Source organism: Panicum virgatum, chromosome 2K (assembly GCF_016808335.1).
Source record: "Panicum virgatum strain AP13 chromosome 2K, P.virgatum_v5, whole genome shotgun sequence".
In the NCBI taxonomy this organism is placed as follows: domain Eukaryota; kingdom Viridiplantae; phylum Streptophyta; class Magnoliopsida; order Poales; family Poaceae; genus Panicum; species Panicum virgatum.
The window spans coordinates 10,487,189-10,507,607 of record NC_053137.1 but is presented as its reverse complement, the minus strand read 5'-3'; the positions used below and the strand labels follow the sequence as shown (position 1 = coordinate 10,507,607).

General features: G+C 48.7%; 1 protein-coding gene and 1 long non-coding RNA gene across 2 annotated transcripts; both read left to right on the top strand.

The window, feature by feature from the left end:
* Positions 1–445: 445 nt before the first annotated feature.
* Positions 446–10,561, top strand: LOC120665938 (hydroxypyruvate reductase-like). The gene is made up of 10 exons (XM_039945661.1): positions 446–608; positions 1,512–1,648; positions 2,255–2,399; positions 2,485–2,612; positions 8,563–8,634; positions 8,718–8,832; positions 8,900–9,003; positions 9,090–9,131; positions 9,282–9,494; positions 10,273–10,561. The coding sequence occupies exons 2-10, from the start codon at positions 1,526–1,528 to the stop codon at positions 10,339–10,341; spliced, it is 1,011 nt and encodes a 336-aa protein (XP_039801595.1). The 5' UTR covers positions 446–608; positions 1,512–1,525; the 3' UTR covers positions 10,342–10,561.
* Positions 10,562–11,620: 1,059 nt separating this feature from the next.
* Positions 11,621–19,800, top strand: LOC120665935. Its single transcript, XR_005671457.1, has 2 exons — positions 11,621–11,833; positions 19,505–19,800. It is a non-coding gene; the product is annotated as an uncharacterized LOC120665935 (long non-coding RNA).
* The last annotated feature ends 619 nt before the right edge of the window (positions 19,801–20,419 follow it).

The window sequence follows — 20,419 nt, the reverse complement described above, 5'->3', positions numbered from 1 at the left end:
AAAATTTTATAGTGTGAACGCGAGGTTTTAATTCTAGGGTCCGGCTCTTGATGTGGAGCCCACGTGTAGTTCTAGCCACGCTGCTTTGCACAGAGTAGCTGCCAGTCGTACTGAGTCATCTCCAACAAAATTCAGTCAATTTCGATAAAATTTTCTGATATAAACACGTGGTTTTAATTTTAGAGTCCAGCTCTCACGTGGGACGCACATTTATATATAGTTATACTATTTTGTAAAAAGTATCCATTTCAACCCACCCCAACCCGCCTCAACCCGCATTTATATAGAACCCGCCCCGACCCACCCCATTAACTAATACAACCCATTTTAAATCATCCAAACACACTCCATTTCAAAACTCACCCCATAAAACTCATTTCAACCCAACCCATTAGCAGACCTAGCCCGGGGCCCGGGCGTCGGGCGCCGTGACGGATGACGTCACCGTCCACCAACCAACCCCCCACCAGCGCGGAACCTGCTCTTCTCCCCCTACCTGTGTGGCCGGAGCGAGGAGATTAGCAGCAGCCAGACTCGCACGCCGCTCCTCCTCCCTGCTCCCGCCGCCACCGCCGGCTGTGTTCGCCTTCCTCCTCGCAGCGATCGAGGTACGGTTCCGCTTCCGCCCCCCAATTCCCCCCCCCCCACCTCTTTCTTGGACCCGGGCCTGGGCTGGGCGGCCCCCCACCAACCTCCCCCTGGCTTGCTGTTGCGAGGATCGGTCGCTAGTTACTGCTCGCTTGCGGGCAGGGCTGGTGCTCGTATGGTTTTCTTTCCCCTTCCTTCGGGAGGTACCTCGCTCGTATTGTGGGTGGAATTGGATGGCCGTGAGTTGCGGACAGGAAATCGGCTGGAATGCTAGTGACTAGTTTAAGCGTCTGCGCGCGAAGAGAACCAATGAGTGAATAAACAGCTTGCCTGAGTCTGCACATCACGGTTTGCAGAGTACATGATGCATGGTTGTGCCGATGGCTAGTTAGGGAATGAGTAGGTTCGGATCAGTTTGTGTTCTTGTGCTTCTAACATTATACAGCTATACTAGTAGAGTCATTAAAACGATGCGCATCATGAAGCAAGTGCCTTTCTTCAGTTAACTACGTTTTCATCTCTCTCTCTCTCTCTCTCTCTCTACCTCCCGCGTGTTTTAACTTTCTTTTTTCTCCTTGCACTAATCCTAAGTTTCTCCCTTTATTCTCTTTTCTTAATCCTGTCCAATTTTACTGATAAATTCTGTTCTGGATGAAATTACTGTATACCTGGGAGCAGACAGTCCAATATGACTTACCGCTTTCTGGAATTTTGTCTCTAACAGACATCAGTTCAATTGTATTTATAGAAGCATCATTTTAATTCTAGCAACTTCATGCAAAACAATCGCTTCTTTGTGGAAGTCCAGTATATGGATGGATATTTTGGGGATATTCATGATAATTTTCAGTCTCTTTGAGGGAAATGGTGTCCATGGTTTCACACTATATTGTTTATTTCGATTGCTTTGCTCATCATTACAGGCCATTATTCGAAAATGGGTGACTCAAGTGTGAGCAATGGCCTTGGCCCTGTCACACGGGTGCTGTTCTGTGGCCCATATTGGCCTGCTGCTACTAATTACACCAGAGAGTATCTGCAGGACTATCCCTTCATTCAGGTTAGTTACACATTTTACATGGTACAGTTCTGTAACTTAGGGCATCCTGAGTGTTGGAAATAAGAGGGTCGTAAGTCCTTTAAGATAGACCGTATACATAGCACAGCAGGTTCTAAGTGGAGGTCATAAGCAAAAAAGCTTGAGGCCCGACCTCACGCTTAAGGCCTCTGGTCATAAGGAACAAAAAATTTGGAGCGGAGCGGCAGGGGCAGGTGGAGATAGAGACATGGAGCATGAAAGATGCCAAAATCCCATCAGCAGTGCATTTTTTATTTGGAAGGTGGGGCCCTACCTAAAGACCAGCACGTTCTTAAACACAAGAGAAGCTGGCCTTAGAGTCCGTGGGGCCCAGCTTAAGGTCGGGTTGGGCTTAAGCACTACTGATGCCCTTAGGCTTGTCACTGGTTCCTTTTTTTCATGTTTATTGGGAATAAGTTGTGTAATATCTGCTTTTAATTTTCTATTTCCTCCATTTTGATAACATGAAACAAATTTTGAATCCTTATATTCTAATATAGTAGTTTGACAGTGGGTTCTTCATGGTATTGAGAAATGAGCATGCCTTTTTCTGAGAGTCAAATATGACTATGTCCATGCATTTTGCAGGTCGATGAAGTAGGTCTTGAGCAAGTACCTGATGTTATTCAAAACTATAATTTATGTGTAGTAAAAAATCGGCGTATAGATTCAGATATCATTGCCAAGGCAACTCAGATGAAGATTATAATGCAGTATGGTGTTGGGTTAGAAGGTGATTAGAACTCTGGTGTTATCTGGTCTTTTCAATCTATCAACTTTACTAGCCAATCTTATATTAAGTTCACACTTTTCTGCAGGTGTTGATGTAAATGCTGCTACAGAACACAAAATCAAAGTTGCACGGATACCTGGAAGTACGACAGGAAATGCTGTCTCTTGCGCAGAAATGGCAATCTATCTTACTCTGGGCGTTCTGCGCAAACAAGTATGTGTTGTATTGCTAGTAGTTTTGACCATGTGCATGCTGGAAGTACTCTTCTTTTGTTTCAGTTTTTTGAAGCTTCTCTTCGATGAACATTGACAGTATTAAGCTAGCACTTGTATCTTACTTTATGCACTTTTTGCTTTATCATTAGGAGTGCCTTGGCTCTCAAGTTGATCATGAGATGCCTTGGTTCTCAAGTAGTCTAAGCATCTTGCTTTATGCAAGGAATATGCTGGTTGAGGCCCTGCTCTATATAAGCAGTTGCCATCCTCTTGTAAGCAACCCATGTATCTTTATCATTTCAATCCAAGCGGCGTAATGCCAAGCTGCCCTCCTGGGGTTCAGCTGCATAATTGAGATGGTTCCTGGTTATCAATTGGCATCTAGAGCCTAGGTTAGACACTTTTCCCCCTCCGCCGCCGCTTCAGCCAGCGCCGCCGCCGCAGCGAAGGGCAAGGATGTCTCTGGGTCGGGCTCCGGTGGTGGCACCGTGGAAGACCAGACACAGGAGGCCCGTCTTGCCACCACAGAAGTAGCGGCCGCGCAGGCAGGCAGCAGCCCAGGCGGCAGAGGCGGCTCAAGCCGCCGTAGCCGCGGCCGCCGCCTTGTGCCAGGAGATCGAGGATGGGAAGCCGGGCGAAGGGTTGGAGCGTTTCCACACTCCGGAGCGCCGTCGACACCTCTCTCCGTCCCCAGATCGGCGCCACAGGCGACGCAGTCGGTCGCCGGTGGTGCAGGTCTACCGCGACATCGGCGGCAGGTGGCCCATGCTCACCCGCGCCAACTACCACGAGTGGAGCCTTCTCATGAAGGTGAAGCTCCAGGCGTGCGGTCTCGATGGGCACACTGCTCGACTTCAGGCAGCTCACAATCGAAGACGTGACCGGCCGGCTCAAGGCGGCTCAGGACCGCGAGCGCGCGCCGGAGTCGGAGGCCGCCGCCGGCAAGCTCCTCTACACCGCTGAGCAGTGGCGGGCCTTCGAGAAGAAGGAGGAAGGAGCCGGATCGTCCAAGGATCACTGTCGATGTCCCCGTGGAGGCAAGAAGAACAAGCCCAAGGGCGGTGACCGCGACGGAGACCGTGGCGGCGCGGATCGCGGTGGAAGGGACAAGGCAGGCGCCGCCGGCGGTGAACGCAGGGTGAATCGCGACGACACCTGCCTCAATTGCAACGGTGCCGGTCACTGGGCACGCGATTGCCCCCATCCCCGGCGTGATCGTGGTCGAGATCGTGGCGGCGCGGCGAACGTGGCGGAAGCAGAGGATGACCATGCCCTGTTCCTCGCGCATGGGTTCTTGGAGATGGACGCGGAGGCGTACAGCGGCAAAGCTCCAGCTTCGTCCTTCTACACCAAGAGCGCCGACCTCGACCTCCATGAGCCAAAAGCCAGCGCCTTCCTCGACATCGGCTCCAGTGTCAGCGACAAATTCGACGGCTGGTACCTGGACAGCGGCGCCACCCACCATATGACTGGATGTCGCGAGCTCTTCACTGACCTGGACACGACGGCCAGAGGCACGGTGAGGTTCGGCGATGAGTCAAAGGTGGAGATTCACGGCGTCGACTCCATCATCTTCGAGGCGAAGAACGGCGAGCACCGAGTGCTTCATGGTGTGTACTACATCCCCGCCCTTCGCAACTCGATCATGAGTCTTGGCCAGCTGGATGAGGGAGGGTCCAAGGTGGTGATTGATCACGGAGTCCTAAGGATCTGGATCAGCGCAAGCGGCTCCTTGTCAAGGTTCGCCGCTGCGCCAATAGGCTCTACATCCTCCACATCAAGACAGCTTCACCGCTCTGCCTCGCTGCGCGCAAGGATGATGAAGCTTGGCGCTGGCACGAGCGGTACGGCCACCTCCACTTCGACGCACTTCGTCAGCTGTCCAAGGATGACATGGCGCGCGGGCTGCCGGCGACCAGCCACGTCGGCCAGTTCTGCGACACGTGCGTCATCACCAAGCACCGACGAGCTCCGTTCCCATCTGAAGCCCAGTACCGCGCGCAGGATCCGCTGGAACTCGTCCACGGCGACCTTGCGGGCCCATCGTGCCGGCAACTCCCGGCGGCAGGCGATACTTCTTGCTGCTGGCGGACGACGCCACGCGGTACATGTGGGTGGCTCTGCTAACGACCAAGGGTGCTGCTGCTGATGCAATCAGGCATCTTCAGGCTGCAGCAGAGAAGAGGAGCGGGAAGAAGCTGCAGACGCTGCGCACGGACAACGGGCGCGAGTTCACCGTCTCCGAGTTCACGGCGTACTGCGCCGAGGAGGGGATCCAGTGCCACTACAGCGCCCCGTACACGCCGCAACAGAATGGAGTCGTGGAGCGGCGGAATCAAACGGTGGTCGCGATGGCGCGGGCTCTGCGGAAGCAACGCGGGTTGCCGGCGTGCTTCTGGGGCGAGGCCGTGGTGACCGCGGTTCATCTGCTGAACAGAGCACCCACCAAGGCGCTGAAGGGCGTGACGCCGTATGAAGCGTGGCACGGGAAGGCGCCGGAAGTCGGGTATCTGCGCACATTCGGATGTGTGGCCATCACCAAGGATCTATCGCAGCTTAAGAAGCTCGACGATCGCAACATCCCCGGCATCCTCATCGGCTACGCCGACGGCGCCAAGGCGTACCGCATCTTTAACCCGGCGACACAGCGTGTGCGCGTCTCGCGCGACGTTGTCTTCGACGAGAGTCGCGGCTGGGATTGGATCAAGGAAGGAGGCAGACAGGTTCCGGCGGACGAGGAGTTCGCCATCGAGCATGTCTGGGAGGATGGAACAGAGGGAGCGCTGACACCAACGTCTGCTTCCCCTGTTTCAAGCCCGTCCTTTGCTTCATCTGCGCCGCACTCGCCATCTCCAGCTCCAGGGGAGCAGGGAAGCCCTAAAACAGAGGATGCGACTCCTCTGTCTCAAGCAGAGTCCACGCCGGCGATGCCAATTCCGCCCTCTGCGCCAGAGGTTGAGCACGCCACGCCTTTGGAGGATGATGAGGACAGGCTCGATGTGTTCTACGACGATGAGCCTCTCCGCTACCGCACGATGGCGAACAACCTCGGCGACGACTCCCCTCCAGGTCAGGCGCCGCGACTCTTCGCCCAGCTCCACCTCTCTCATGCTGGCGAGCCGACCGGATACGCGGAAGCCATGGCGATCCAGCGTGGGAGGCCACCATGAAGCAAGAGCTCCAAGCCGTGGAGAAGAACAAGACGTGGGAGCTAGTGCACCTGCCCGTCGGCCACCGCCCAATCTCCCTCAAGTGGGTGTACAAGCTCAAGAAGGACGAGAAGGGGATGGTGACCAGGCACAAGGCCAGGCTGGTGGCGCGCGGATTCGTGCAGCAGGAAGGCATTGACTTCGAAGATGCCTTCGCACCGGTGGCGAGGATGGAATCCGTGCGGGTTCTCCTCGCACTGGCGGCGCAGGAAGGTTGGAAGGTGCATCATATGGACGTGAAGTCCGCCTTCCTCAACGGCGACCTCAAGGAGGAGGTGCACGTACGACAGCTGCCTGGTTTCGTCATCGCCGGAGAAGAAGGAAAGGTGTACCGGCTGCGCAAGGCTCTCTATGGGCTGAGGCAAGCACCGCGCGCCTGGAACGCGAAGCTGGACACCACACTGAAGATGGGGTTCACGCAGAGCGCGCATGAGGCGACGGTGTATAGGCGGGGCAGTGGGCGCACTGTCCTGCTCGTCGGCGTCTACGTCGACGACCTCATCATCACCGGCGCCGATCAGGGGGAGGTGGAGAATTTCAAGGCCGCGATGAAGGAGCACTTCGACATGAGTGACCTCGGCCTCCTCTGCTTCTATCTCGGCGTCGAGGTGCGCCAAGATGCCGAGGGCATCGTCCTTCGTCAGGCTCGCTACGCCGAGCGCATCCTCGAGTTGGGAGGAATGGCGGGGTGCAATCCAGCCGCCACACCAATGGAGGAGAAGCTGCGGCTCAGCCGGGAGAGCAAGGCGGAGGAAGTGGATCCCACGCATTGCCGGCGGCTTGTCGGCAGCCTGCGGTACCTCGTCCACACTCGGCCGGACCTCGCGTTCGCCGTCGGGTACCTGAGCCGGTTCATGCAACGGCCTACGGCGGAGCACCTGCAGGCGTTCAAGCGTGTGCTGCGCTACGTGGCCGGGACCCTGGACTTCGGTCTGTACTACAAGAGGGCTCCAGGCACTGCGCGCTTCATTGGCTACTGCGACAGTGATCTCGCCGGCGACGTGGATACAAGCAAGAGCACCAGCGGGACTTTGTTCTTCCTGGGAGATTGCTTGGTCAGTTGGCAGTCCGTGAAGCAAAGGGTGGTGGCACTGTCCAGCTGCGAGGCTGAGTACATTGCAACCACCACCGCAGCAACTCAAGCGCTGTGGCTGTCTAGGTTGCTCGGGGAGCTCCTGGGCAGGAAGATGGAGGCAGTGGAGCTTAAGGTAGACAGCAAGTCTGCTCTAGCTCTAGCCAAGAACCCTGTCTTCCACGATAGGAGCAAGCACATCCGGACGAAGTTCCATTTCATCAGGGACTGTTTGGAAGAAGGGAGCATCAAGGCCATCTACATCGCCACCGCTGACCAGCTCGCTGACATTCTTACCAAGTCACAGGGAAAGGCCAAGTTCCAGGAGATGAGGAGGAAGGTTGGTTTGAAGCAGGTCACCTAGTGCTAGGCTTAAGGGGGAGATTGACAGTATTAAGCTAGCACTTGTATCTTACTTTATGCACTTTTTGCTTTATCATTAGGAGTGCCTTGGCTCTCAAGTTGATCATGAGATGCCTTGGTTCTCAAGTAGTCTAAGCATCTTGCTTTATGCAAGGAATATGCTGGTTGAGGCCCTGCTCTATATAAGCAGTTGCCATCCTTTTGTAAGCAACCCATGTATCTTTACCATTTCAATCCAAGCGGCGTAATGCCAAGCTTCCCTCCTGGGGTTCAGCTGCATAATTGAGATGGTTCCTGGTTATCAAACATTAAAAACTAGTAACACCAATTTTATTGTCGTAAACATTATAATGCGTACACTTCTCAAGTTATCATGACTGGTCCTTGGCGGGAACAAAAATGACCCTGCTATCCCAGGTCGAGGAATGGTACCTTCAACCTCGTTTCCTGTGACTATCTTGGTTGGCCCTGGATTGATTGATGCAAGCAAGTAATTACTCTGCAGCACTAGGTCCTTCATTTAACCTGTGTTTAAATTTTTTTGGTATTCTATAGATGAGTAATAAAGAAATAATGTTTTTAGCTACCAGTTTTGAGTTTCAGGCCTGCAAGTTCTGTCCAAACACAAAAAGTCCAAGTTGAACTTTTGGTCTGAAATTTGCAACAATTATATGAGACATCCCCCCTTTTCTATTTGCAGTTAGGCAGCTGCCACGAAATCTAGCACTGACACATTATCAAACCCTCATAAATCATAACTTAGTTAGAATGCATTTTTTAGGCATAAAGGAATGTAATGCTGCAAAAAATATGTTGCACATTGATGATTGTAAAACTACTCCCTTTGTTCCTGGATAGATGGTGTCTTTAACTTTTTTACAGAATTTGACATAAGAATTTAATTGTTGACTTCTCAAATAATAGATAGGCAAATATACGAAGTATAAATCTATATGGAAAATGGATGATACTTCAACCAGTATCATTTCCCTCTGTAAATCATAATAACTTTAATTTACAATAGTAATAGTCTTCAAAGTTTAAAGGTTAGAATGTGTATACCAAAGTGACATCTATATGGGAACACAGGGAGTAGTTTTTAGTTCAGGTGTCTCCTCTACTTATTTTAGTAACCAAAATTTCAGGCCATTGAACTAATCTTTGGTTTATCATGTACATACTGTAGAGGATGCGTAGTCATACCCTCCTAGTTTTTGTTATTTGGACATCTTTACTAGATAATCATAAGTCCGAGCCTGTCATATGGACTGCCCATGGTTTAACATTGGGCATTTACCTTGCAGAAGGAGATGGACACTGCTGTGAATCGGACAGACCTTGGCGTTCCAGTTGGAGAAACATTATTTGGAAAAACAGTATGCTCGTGGTGTCTACATTGTTGCTTCATTGGTCTACTTTGCATGGGAAAATATCCCATTCCTGTAGTTATACTGTGTAGGTCCTTGTCCTAGGATTTGGAGCCATTGGCGTTGAAGTTGCCAAGAGGCTAAGACCCTTTGGAGTAAAAGTTCTTGCTACCAAAAGAAATTGGTCATCAGATACATTGCCATGTGGTAAGCTACAACACCGTGTATAAATATTTTCTGTTCTGTTCCACTTCCCTAAAACATTCCAGTGCAGATGTTGATGAGATGGTTGACAAGAAAGGTGGTCCAGAAGATATGTATGATTTTGCTGGAGAAGCAAACATTGTTATAACATGCATGGCCTTGAACAATGAAACAGTTAATACTTCTCTTGATGCACTTTTTTCTAGATTTCTTCCAGATGGCCTCTACCTGACTTGATTAGGGTGTAATCATTTTTACAGGCTGGAATTGTGGATCACAAGTTCCTTTCGTCAATGAAAAAGGTAAATGCTTGTTTCCAACATACTGAATACTGCTGAGGACATCTTTACTAGATAATCATTTGCAGATCAGAATATTAAAGTAATGTTGGATAATCATTATGCTCTGGATGTCTCAATGGATTAACTTGAATCACCTTTACGTTCACGCAGGGATCATATCTGATCAACATTGCGCGAGGGCGCCTACTGGACTATAATGCTGTGTTTGATCACCTCAAATCAGGTCATTTAGCTGGTTTGGGCATTGATGTTGCTTGGATGGAGCCATTTGATCCAGAGGATCCTATTCTGAAATTCCCAAATGTTATTATAACACCACACGTGGCTGGAGTCACCGAATATTCTTACAGAACGATGGCAAAGGTTTGTTCTCGTGCCTTGCAAGGCCCATGTTACTTTGCATTACTTAATTTTCATCTATTTGTCTTGAGTACTGTCTAGTACTACAGTTAAATATCAGTATGAACTGTACATTTAAATTTCTCTGTCTTGGATAGGTGACATGTTTGTAGAGTCTCCATAGGTCAGATGAAAACACTACGCTATGGGGAAAAGAATCCTCTTTACGCAATTAGAAGTATCACATAACAAGAACCTTTTTCTGAATATAAAAGGTACTGTCATGAAGGTCTTTCATGATACTGTGAGTACGCACGGGCAGGGATGCAAGTGGGTACCCATTGGTGTTTTGGGGTTTCTCATTTTAGTTCATTTTCTCTCCCTGATTATGTAGCATGCCATTCTAGTTCATTTCATTAAGTTTTGGGTCGACCCAATGATCCAAAAAAGGTGGGACTTGCATCCCTAGTTCCCTATGCACGGGTGTACAACTGTGCTGGTGCAACTGTGTGTTCACGTGATTTTCCTTGTGGGTTCAACTTCAATAATCCTATAATTTCTATTTACTTACAGTTTTGCAATATACATTTGTGTCAATGGAATAACCATTCATGGTAGCAAGTGACAAAATGGACTGTAAAGCTAAGTTCTTGCTATAATGCACTATATATTCGAATTACGGTCGCCGCTTATTGCATATTGCCTTGTGATGTATGGAGAAAGCACTTCATGTCGCAAACACGTTGTTGCCTGTTTGTGTGTCCCGATTCCATGTTACTAACTTCTGCTCTGCCTTGTGCAGTCTGTTGGCGACACCGCCCTCCAGCTTCATTCAGGGGAGCCGTTCACGGGAATAGAATTCGTCAACTGAATATTAGCTGTTGACTCCAGATGAGAACTGTTGTTTCTGTTGGGAATAATGAGCGGGCAACTTGTAGGTATGCACCTTGCCATGGGTTACAGAAAGTGGTTATGATATCCAGACAAATAATAAACATCACATATCTTTGACTGAACTGAATTGTTGCTAGTGATGAGATCTGAGACTTTGTTCTTGATTTTTTTTATTTGAAACAATCTGGATTTACAAATCATTGTGGAAAGAATCTGACAAATAATAGTTACTAGGGAAACATATGGTACTTCAATTAAGTCCCAACAGCACCATGCATTGGGCGACACAACATGTAATGTTGAGCTAGGTCTGGCAGTACTTATTGTAGTTTCTTAAAATGTTAAAGCAAAAGATCAATATAGTATATAACGAGTGGATCACGTAGACTATATATTACTAAGTAAAAAAAGACGAAAGGAAGAACGGAGCTCTCTAGTGCTCAACTTACACTTTCACGCTGGCCTGCCTTGTTGGGCCTCCAGCGAGTGCCAAGGTCCAGAAGGTGGGCTTTGGTTGGGCCGCCCGATGCAGAAGCTCTATCTCCGGCATTGTGTGCAAGGTTCGGCCGCGACACGAGTGCTATGAGCAACAATCAGACTGCATGTCAGGAGCTCACCCCATCAGAGTTTTTACCATCACGGAGAACTGATAGCTAGCAAGTATTCTCACAGTTCTATATCCAAGAACGTACCGTGCAAACGATTTTAAGTAGGGATGTAAATGAATCGGATAAAGACGGATATTATTAATATCGTATTTGTTTTCATATTTGTGTTCGAATATGGAGTCGGATATAGATAGTGTTAGTTTTTGCCGGATAAAATTGTAATGGATATCGACATCATAAAAATGCAACTTTTGAGTATTTGGATACGGATATTAGATACTCGGAATCGAATACGGACGGATAAAAACCGTTTCATACCGGATCGAAGTCGAATACGGTCGGAAAATATTCGTACCATTTACATCCCTAATTTTCAGACACTGTTCTTAGCAGAAACTGACAGATCACCCGGGATCATTGTTCCTTTCCTTGATCCTTTGACAGTAACTGAGAGGCAAAAGCAGTACTGAATGTATGTCAAGTGTAATACCAAAATATTTTGAAGAGAAAAAAAAACTTTAATAGAGGTCCAAACCAAATTGGGCCAAGAGCCATCCAACCAGCCCACTCGTTGGCCCAAGTCCAAATCCTTTTCCCCATAACCCTACGGGGCGCCGAGCCCCTTCCAGCGCCGTCCCCCCCCCCCCCCCCTCTCTCTTCGTTCTTCCTCGAGGAACTCCTCTCTCCCTCTCCTCAGCACCTCCCTCCTCTCTAGAACCTCCACCACAGCAGCAATAAGCAAGGGAAAAAGGAGAAAAATGGATTGAGGAGGAGGGAAGGATCAAGATGTGGTGCATCTTTGGAGTAGACTCGCTCTTCCCCACCTCAATCCCGCAGCCCTAGGTTTGAGGAACGAGCAAGGTAAGGTGAATCCTTTTTAGAAGTGCTAACTGATGTTTTTAGAGGGTTCTTGGTCATGGGAATTAGTGAATTAGTGGGGGAAAACACGGTTTGAAGGCCGATCTGAGGTTTGCTGTTCTGTAGCTCGGGCAGTGCTGCTGTCCTTGCAGTTTTGGCAATCTAAACGATTTTTCCTCCGAAGGTGGATTATACAAAATTTGTAGAGGTTTATGGGATCTAGCTGCTGTAAAAATTTCACATTTTTTGGTGGAGTATATCATTAGTTATTGATTTTTGTTTGGGCGCTGTCCCTGATTGTCCAGATTTGGATAGTAGATGTTCAGAGGTGTGTTAGACGAACTTAACCATGGAATTAGAGGAAACCCATAATAACAAAGTTGTAGTTCTTCCAGAGATGTACATGCTGTCAAAATTTGAGAATATTTGGACAACAGGTTTGGGAGATATGGATTTTTGTATGCTGCTGCCCAGAATTTGAGACAGATTCTGTTCTTCACTTTTAGCTGCAGTTTGACCCCCTATTGATGTCATGTTAAAATATAGCAGCTGCACAGAGTTTTAGGTCCCTCCCTTGGTTTTCTAAAGTGTGCTCGTTTTCAGTCATACCATTTGTAAATTAAAAGATACAAAAATATGAAGCAGCAGTGCTGCATTTTCCTTGTGACCTTTTCGATGTTTGGGTTGGACGATGGTTTGGGGAGGGGGGGGGGGGGGTGTAGGAGCGCATTGTTTATTTGAATGCTTATTGGTATGAGTTGTTATCTGATCTTGCTTTATCAAACAGGTGGTAGTGCCTCGGATCGCGCCTAAAGCGTAAACGTAGCGGTGGTTTGCTACGAGCTTTAACTTGTTATTTATTCTATCTCCACCTTAAAAATTCAGATCCACAACTAATACAATATGATCTAATTGATTATGCTCTAGTTAGTTTGTTATATATTCTCTATGGATCAATGTGAATATCTATGTTCTCTATCTATGGCTCTATGATGCTATGTTGGTGGAATGGAGTGAGGCCTATTCTCTATCAAGAGAAATGTTGTGGGTATATATATGGTTTGTTTTTTCTTTATATGGCATTTTTTCTCGAAAGACGCAAGAGAACTGCGCTTCATTATATTAAGAAGAGAAAGGGAAAGATCCCTGAAAATACAAAGCAACACAAAGACACAACTCAACACCAAACCCACACCGGAACACACATCTTAGCACTCACACACCCGCCCACAGGAATCCTAAAACAATCGCGCCTGTTGACAAGAATAGAAAGAAAAAACGACCACCAGCGCCCCTCCTTTCATTCCACTAATGTAGAGGCAGTAAGGAAGGAAATTCCTCGAGCCCCCGCCATCGACCATAACTTTCTTTCTTCGCTGGACAGAATAAGAGCCCGAGCCACATCAGGAGCGGCTCCGTCAAAGACACAATTGTTTCGTTGAGTCCATATAGTCCAAGCCCCAATAATGATAAGAGAGTTGATTCCTTGAAGCACTAGAACACTACAGTCAATGGTGATCCTCTCCCACCAGTCATAAAAGGATGAATCTAAAAGCTGCGGAGAGAGAGCTTGCAGGCCGACCTGTGAGAGGAAGCGATGCCAGAATTCCCTTGCAAAAGGGCAGCCGATAAGGAGATGATTAATTGTCTCTGATTCTTGGTCACACATAGGACATTGATCAGGACGAGGGAGGCCTCTTTTTGCTAGGCGATCCGTAGTCCAACATTTGTTATGGGCAACAAGCCACATAAAGAAAGAGCATTTGGCGGGAGCCCAAGTCTTCTAGATTTTCTCCCAAGGTCTAAAAACAGTTGCCCCCAGGAAGAAACCCTCATAAGCTGTCTTCGCAGAGTATTGCCCATTAGCTGAAAACCGCCATATGTGTTTATCTTCCATTTCAGGTTGTAGGTGGAAGTTAGACAGAATATCCCACAACCGAAGGTAGTCTATGAGAACTCCAACAGGGAGACCACCTTGAATATCCGAAACCCAAGCATGGTTGACAAGAGCTTCTTGTACTGTTCTTTTCTTGCGTCTTCTTATTGGGATAGCAGCCATAAGGCGAGGCGCCAGGTCAGCAATACTCTGACCATGGAGCCAGCGGTCTGTCCAAAAAAGAGTAGTAGTGCCGTCTCCAACCTCCGTATAAACGGCTGCTGCGAAAAAAGCTCTAATCTGTTCGGGCATATGTATGTTGAAGTCCGCCCATGGACGGTTGGGCTCTGTTTTTTGCAGCCAAATCCAACGCATCTTCAGTGACCATCCCAGTGTCTTAAGGTCTGAAATTCCGAGTCCACCAAGTCCTTTGGGCCGGCATACTTTTGAGCCAAGCGATCACGCAATGGCCCCGACGTGCTTCCCTGCGGCCTCTCCAAAGGAATCCTCACAGAATTTTGTCTATCGCTTTGATTGCCCATGCTGGAAACTCAACAGCCATGAAGAGGTAAATGAGCATTCCAGTAAGCACAAACTGTACTTGGACCCTTCTCCCTGCCTTAGTCATTAGGTTTGCTTTCCATCCTTGAAGTTGATCAGCAATTCGGTCGATGTAAGGCTGCACTTGTTCTTTGGTTAGTCTCTTTAGGGAAAGAGGCAAGCCAAGATATTTGCATGGAAAATCCACAAGGGCGCATGGGAGCAAAGTCTGAACAGTTGATATATCTGTGTCCTCGCATCTAATGGGCAGTACATTGCTTTTTTGCAGGTTGGTCTTGAGCCCCGTTGCCTCCCCAAAAAGGTTAAGGATGTCCATGGTAATCTCAATGTCCTCAGCGGCAGGGCGGAGGAAAAGCACCACATCGTCCGCATACATGGAGACACGGTGCTTGAACGCCCTTCTAGATAAAGGCAGTAGCAGTCCTTCATTGGCAGCCTTCGAGATCATATGCCCCAACACATCCATGACCAAGATGAAAAGCATTGGCGAGAGGGGGTCGCCCTGTCGTAGTCTTCGACGATGAGAGATGTGATCACCAGGGATTCCATTCAATAATACCTGAGTGGTTGAAGTGTAGAGAAGCCCACTGATTATATCCCGCTAAATCTGTCCGAACCCCAAATGTTGCAAGATTTCGAGGAGGAAGGGCCATGACACCGAGTCAAAGGCCTTAGAGATATCCAGCTTTAGCAGTATGCAAGGTTCTTTCTGTTGGTGAAGATATCTGGCAGTCTGTTGCACTAACATGAAATTATCCTGAATGAAGCGTCCCTTGATGAAGGCACTCTGGACAGGTGAGACCATTTCCTGTAATTTAGGTGCAAGGCGATTCGCCAGCAACTTGGTGACTAATTTAGCAAAGCTGTGAACTAAACTTATAGGTCTGAAATCTTTGGGCCGATCTGCATCCTCCTTCTTGGGAAGTAGAGTGATGTATGCTGAGTTGAGAGTCCCAAAATTAACGAGCTTCCTACTCCAGATTGCAGAAATGGCAGCCATGATGTCCTCCTTTATAATGGGCCAGCAAGTTTTATAGAAACGACCTGTGAATTCATCAGGACCAGGCACTTTATCTGAAGACATCTGCTTAATGGTGCTCCACACCTCTTCTTCAGTGAAAGGAAGATCAAGATCAGATAGGTTATGTTCAGAAATTCCCAACTTAGCTAAATTAATAGTATGTTCTCTAGCTGTGCAACTTCCCAGCAGATTAACATAAAACTCATCAATAACTGCAGCTTTGTCTTGTTGGCTGGTGTAGATTCGATTTCCAGAAACAAGCCTCCCAATGAAATTCTTCCTTTTCCTGTGCCGGGCATGAAGGTGGAACAGCTGCGTGTTAGCATCCCCATCTTTTAGCCAACTGATTCGTGACCGTAGACGTGCCATTGTGCGCTTGAGAGAAGCAAGAGCTAAGCTGTGCTTTTTGAGATTATTCTTAAGCCAAATCTCCTCCTCGGATAGTTGGCGGCTGTCTTGAGCGATCTTAAATTGATGGAGAATTTTGCGTGCAAGAGCTAGCTGCATAGCTAACTGACCGACAGTTTTGCTGCTCCAACTCTGCAAGCTCTTGGTGACAGCTTTGAGCTTCTTATCAATAGTGGTGAAAGGACACGACCCAACAGGAACAGAGGTCCAGGCAGAGGCAACAGCTTCATGAAAACCCTCAAGCTTGGGCCAAAAGGACTCAAAGTGGAATCGACGTCGGCCACGTTTATTATCATGAAGTCCAAGCAGCAAGGGACAATGATCAGAGTCATCCGAGGCTGAACTTTGGAGCAGATAGTTAGGAAAAATATCCTCCCAATCAACTGTACACAACACTCTATCTAGTTTCACAAGGGTGGGAGAGTCCTGCTGATTAGACCATGTGAATTTACCATGCAGAGGTAATTCTTTGAGGGCCAGATCATTGATCAATTTCCGAAAGCGCCCCATCATTGCTCTATTAAGATTTGGATTGTTCATGTCTTCATCCTTGTAAATAAGGTTGAAGTCACCAGCCACCATCCACGGACCTGGGCAAGCAGCCCGAATGTCACGCAACTCTTGCAGGAATTGGATTTTAGCATCATTTCCTTGGGGACCATAAACACAGGTGAGCCACCAGTGTTGTCCATTCGACTGAGAAATACGAATGGTGGTACTGTGGCTATCAATTCGAGGAGTGTCCAAGACTTTGATGTGTCATCTCCAGGCAACCAGAATCCCTCCACTGACGCCCGCAGCAGGGACAACAGTGTATTCAGAAAAATCCGAGCCTAGAGCAGAAAGCAATACTCTATTGGTCATTGTCAAAATTTTTGTTTCTTGAATGCACACAATGTCTGCCTGAGAAGAATCCACAATCGTGCGCACAGAGTCTTGCCTAGTAGCGGAGTTAAGCCCTCTCACGTTCCATATTAGAATTTTTCTAGGATCCATGTAAAAAAGATAGAGAAATAACGACCATAGGAGAGAAAAAACCACTCAGGCTAATAAATCTCCATCAACACTCTGTCCCAGGTCCTCAGGCAAGGACCAACTGAACAATGCCGTCATGGCCTGAATATGTGAAGCAGACGGGCGATAACCAAATAATTTAGCATATTCATCTTGGGCTTGCGGAGTAATACCTTCATTCTCGCCGATGATGTCCAAGGCCCTCATGACCTTCTTTCTTGCTCTTGTCTCAAGATCTCCAAGCTGGAATTCCACGGCAGAACCAGTGAGTTGGCGGCTTCTTCTAGGAGTCTCACTAGTCAGCTGGGATTTGCGCCTGCGCTTGTGGATGGCAGGCACCGGCAGCAGGCCTTCAGCGTGGCGAGTGAGCTTGTCGAGGAAGGCGGTCCGAGCTTCAAGAGGGGTGAGAGGGGAGGAGGGCATCCTGGCTGGAGATGGAGCGGCTCCTGGAACTCCCACAGCCGGAATCACAGCCGCATCGATCTCAGTCCCAGCCGCATCCGGCATCACAGCAGGCTGGGCAAGGGTAGGCGCATCCCGAGCCTCTCCATGTCTTCCATTCTGGTGGCGAGACTGACAAAATTGGCGCTTGGAATAGAACCGCGTCGGGGTGGAGTGGAGGCGAGGCAGCTACGGCGACATTGAAGTCGCTGGCGGGGCACGAGGAGTGTGTAGGTCCGTGGCCTCTACAGCTGCCGGGCTGGGGAAGTCCGGAGGCACCGCAGACTCCTCAACGGCCAGGTCCGAGGAGGCCGGAAGCACCGTAGCCACCCTAGCAGCCGGGCTGGAGGAGGCCGGAAGCACCGTAGCCACCCCAGCAGCCGGGCTGGAGGAGGCCGGAAGCACCGTAGCCACCTCAGAAGCCGGGCCGGAGGAGGCCGGAAGCACCGTCGCCCTAATAGTGACCGGGCCGGAAGAGACCGGAAGCATTTCAACCGTGTCCAGGCCCAAAGCATCAAGCCCATTCACCAAGCTGTCCGTCTCAGACTCATATGAACCCACAGCCGGCCGACCGAAATCACCAGAAGGCCCAGATGGAGATAATGCAGGCGCTGCACCTTCAAAATTTGAAACGTTGGCCTTAAGAAGGCCGTCCTTCATAAAATCAGCCGGCACCACTTTGCCTTTAGCAGGGTCGTGCTGCTCACGGTCTTCAAGGGCCTCCAATAGTAATTGCTTTTCATTGATGACCTCCGCTTCGAATCCCAGCGAACCTTCCCCGCCCAAGCCGGCTACCTGGGAACCCGAAGCCACCATTAATGTCACTGTTCGCGAGGAGCCGGATGTTGGTTGCCTCCCACGCGCCTGTGAAGCAGAAACATCGCCGCCGCCAGCGGCATTGACGCACCTAACGATCATCTGATGATGGGAATGCGGCGGCGCAGATGCTGAGAGTCGCCGCCTCTGTCGTGTGGAGGGATCTTCATCACTGCCATCTTCATGAGGGGGTGGCGGCGGGTTTGGAGCCAAACCACAGGAAGGAGACACGACAGAAGTCTTGAAACTGATAGGGTAAGACAAGAACCTCTTCACCGGCGGGTCTTCTAGAATGACGTTTGGAGGTTCAGCAACCCATAGCTCCTTAGATGGGGGAACTTTGCTTACATCCAAACACCAAGCAGAGCACCGAAACGAAGCCAAGTCGTTAAGCTCAACCGTGGTTTCATGCACATGATCAGTCCAGGCATGCGGGTTTAGGAGCTATTCCACTGTGGAGGTCTCCCAAACGTGAGTAGGGATACCGCAGATCTCGACGTCCAACTGACAGGGCAAGACTTTCCTTGTTGCTCCGGCAAGCCGGCTCCATTTCTTGCACAGAAGACTGAACTCTGGTGAACGTAACGACTGCTTACGATTAACCAAACGAGTCATCGAGCTCACATCTGGGAGCATGAGCAAATAACTTGATGATGAAGCACGGCGGAGGACAAGGGAGCTTGGATCGACGTCCAGGTTCGCCACCAAAACCCCAGCAACAGCAGGAACAGGAGCAAGTGGCGAGGCACCAATAACCGTCACGATCACAGCATGCTCAAGATCATGCTCAGCCCGTGCAATACGGTCACTCCAATCGATGATGCAGGGTGGGACAGCCTGCTCCTCCGGGGCTGGGGCTGCATGAATCACCATAGCTTCGACGTTGTCCAAGTTGGGAGCTTCGGGTGATGCAGGATCCTCAGACCGATCACCGCCAGGATGGCGTCTGAATCTCGGCCGTCGCCTCCGGCGCCGGCCAGACCCCTGGCCAGCATCCCGCTCTATCAACTGATCTGATGTCGTCGTTGTTGCTGTCGTCGTCGCCGCCGTCGTCGTCGACATCGCCAAGACATGACCGACCAAGGAATCCGTTGCACACATCTTTATATGGCATTTGCATTGCATCGGCATATGGAGTTATGTCTCGAACCTATAATTCCGACCGTACCGGTACAACATCGTTTATTGGTTTATTGGGCATAACGATACAGCTTCATACCTTGTTGAGTATGAAGGCAGGAGACATGACATTGCATTGCATTGCATTTATATTATGATTTGGGATATGAGATGTGTGTTTTGGAGTATGGCTTTGGGAGTTATTGGATGGAGGTGATCCGTATCTAAGGATTGGTGGTGTTTAATCTTATTCTTTATACGGTTGTATCATTTGATTCGATATATCTTATTGTTCCTCTTTGATTCACTTGTATTGAAAATTTTAAATCGATGCATAATGAACTTGTAGATTAAATAGTTTGATAAAGCAGTTTACTTGCTGAGATCTCGCATCTCACACCCTCTTTTATCATTCCAGGTACTCGAGTGACTTTTGCGTGAAGGGGGTGGGAAATAGCAGCTCACGTCACTCTCACACCTTTGTCCAGTTTAACTTATGTTGTAATATAAGAAGTGCTAGAATTTAATTAGACTTGTGGATCATGTTAGTTGTTCCTAGACTCTGGTACTGTTTCCTACTCTAGGATGTTTTATCTCGCTATTGTGCTTGTTTAATCATATATCATGTTATGGTGTTTGCTTCCGCTTGAACTCAAAACAAGAGAGATGCTGTCAAAAATTCTTCTTGGCTTGATATATGTTATTTTGGTGGCATCCTGGTTAAGGCATGTTTAGGGGTGTTACATCAAGCACGATGATAAAAAAAATGCGGCCCGGGGCTTGAAACGCCTCCACCGTATTTCATTAGGAGAAAGCGATAACAGTTTTTCCGGCCGTGGGAAAACGCCCCGAACCTTGCCTATGTTTATAAAGATCATGCCTTATGGCGAGCACAAGGGAGATTTTTTTACCCGCAGACAGAAATTTGTCCTAGGAGTTCCAACTCTGCAACCTGCGGGTGCCAACCGTTTGTTGTCGCCGCTTGAGGCAAGTACGATCGATCAGGCGGTCTGGTTAACGTTGGTGCCCATCATCAGTCGATCTCTTGCGATTACATGTAGCAACACCAGGCCAATTATCAGGACCGTGACATGTCGCCCTCCGTACTGCGCCGATCCAATTAACAAATGATCACAAGGCTCTTTCTTAAACCGTTCGCGCGGAACACGATTGTTTGTATATTATTGTCGGTTATTAAACTCGATCTGAAAGATCACCATTTTGTGAACCAGTCAATGATAATGGTTCGTTGGAGTTCTACCACTCAACTAACAGAGAATCATAAAGTCCAAAACATACATTATATTTTATTCAAAAAAAGTAAACATTTTTA

What these genes read in the sequence shown, in the direction of transcription:
- LOC120665938 (XM_039945661.1), top strand. Translation starts at nt 1,526, where the DNA reads ATGGGTGACTCAAGTGTGAGCAATGGCCTTGGCCCTGTCACACGGGTG. An exon ending in AGGACTATCCCTTCATTCAG is followed by an intron (nt 1,649 to 2,254) that starts GTTAGTTACACA and finishes TGCATTTTGCAG; the next exon opens with GTCGATGAAGTAGGTCTTGA. An exon ending in ATCAGATACATTGCCATGTG is followed by an intron (nt 8,833 to 8,899) that starts GTAAGCTACAAC and finishes ATTCCAGTGCAG; the next exon opens with ATGTTGATGAGATGGTTGAC.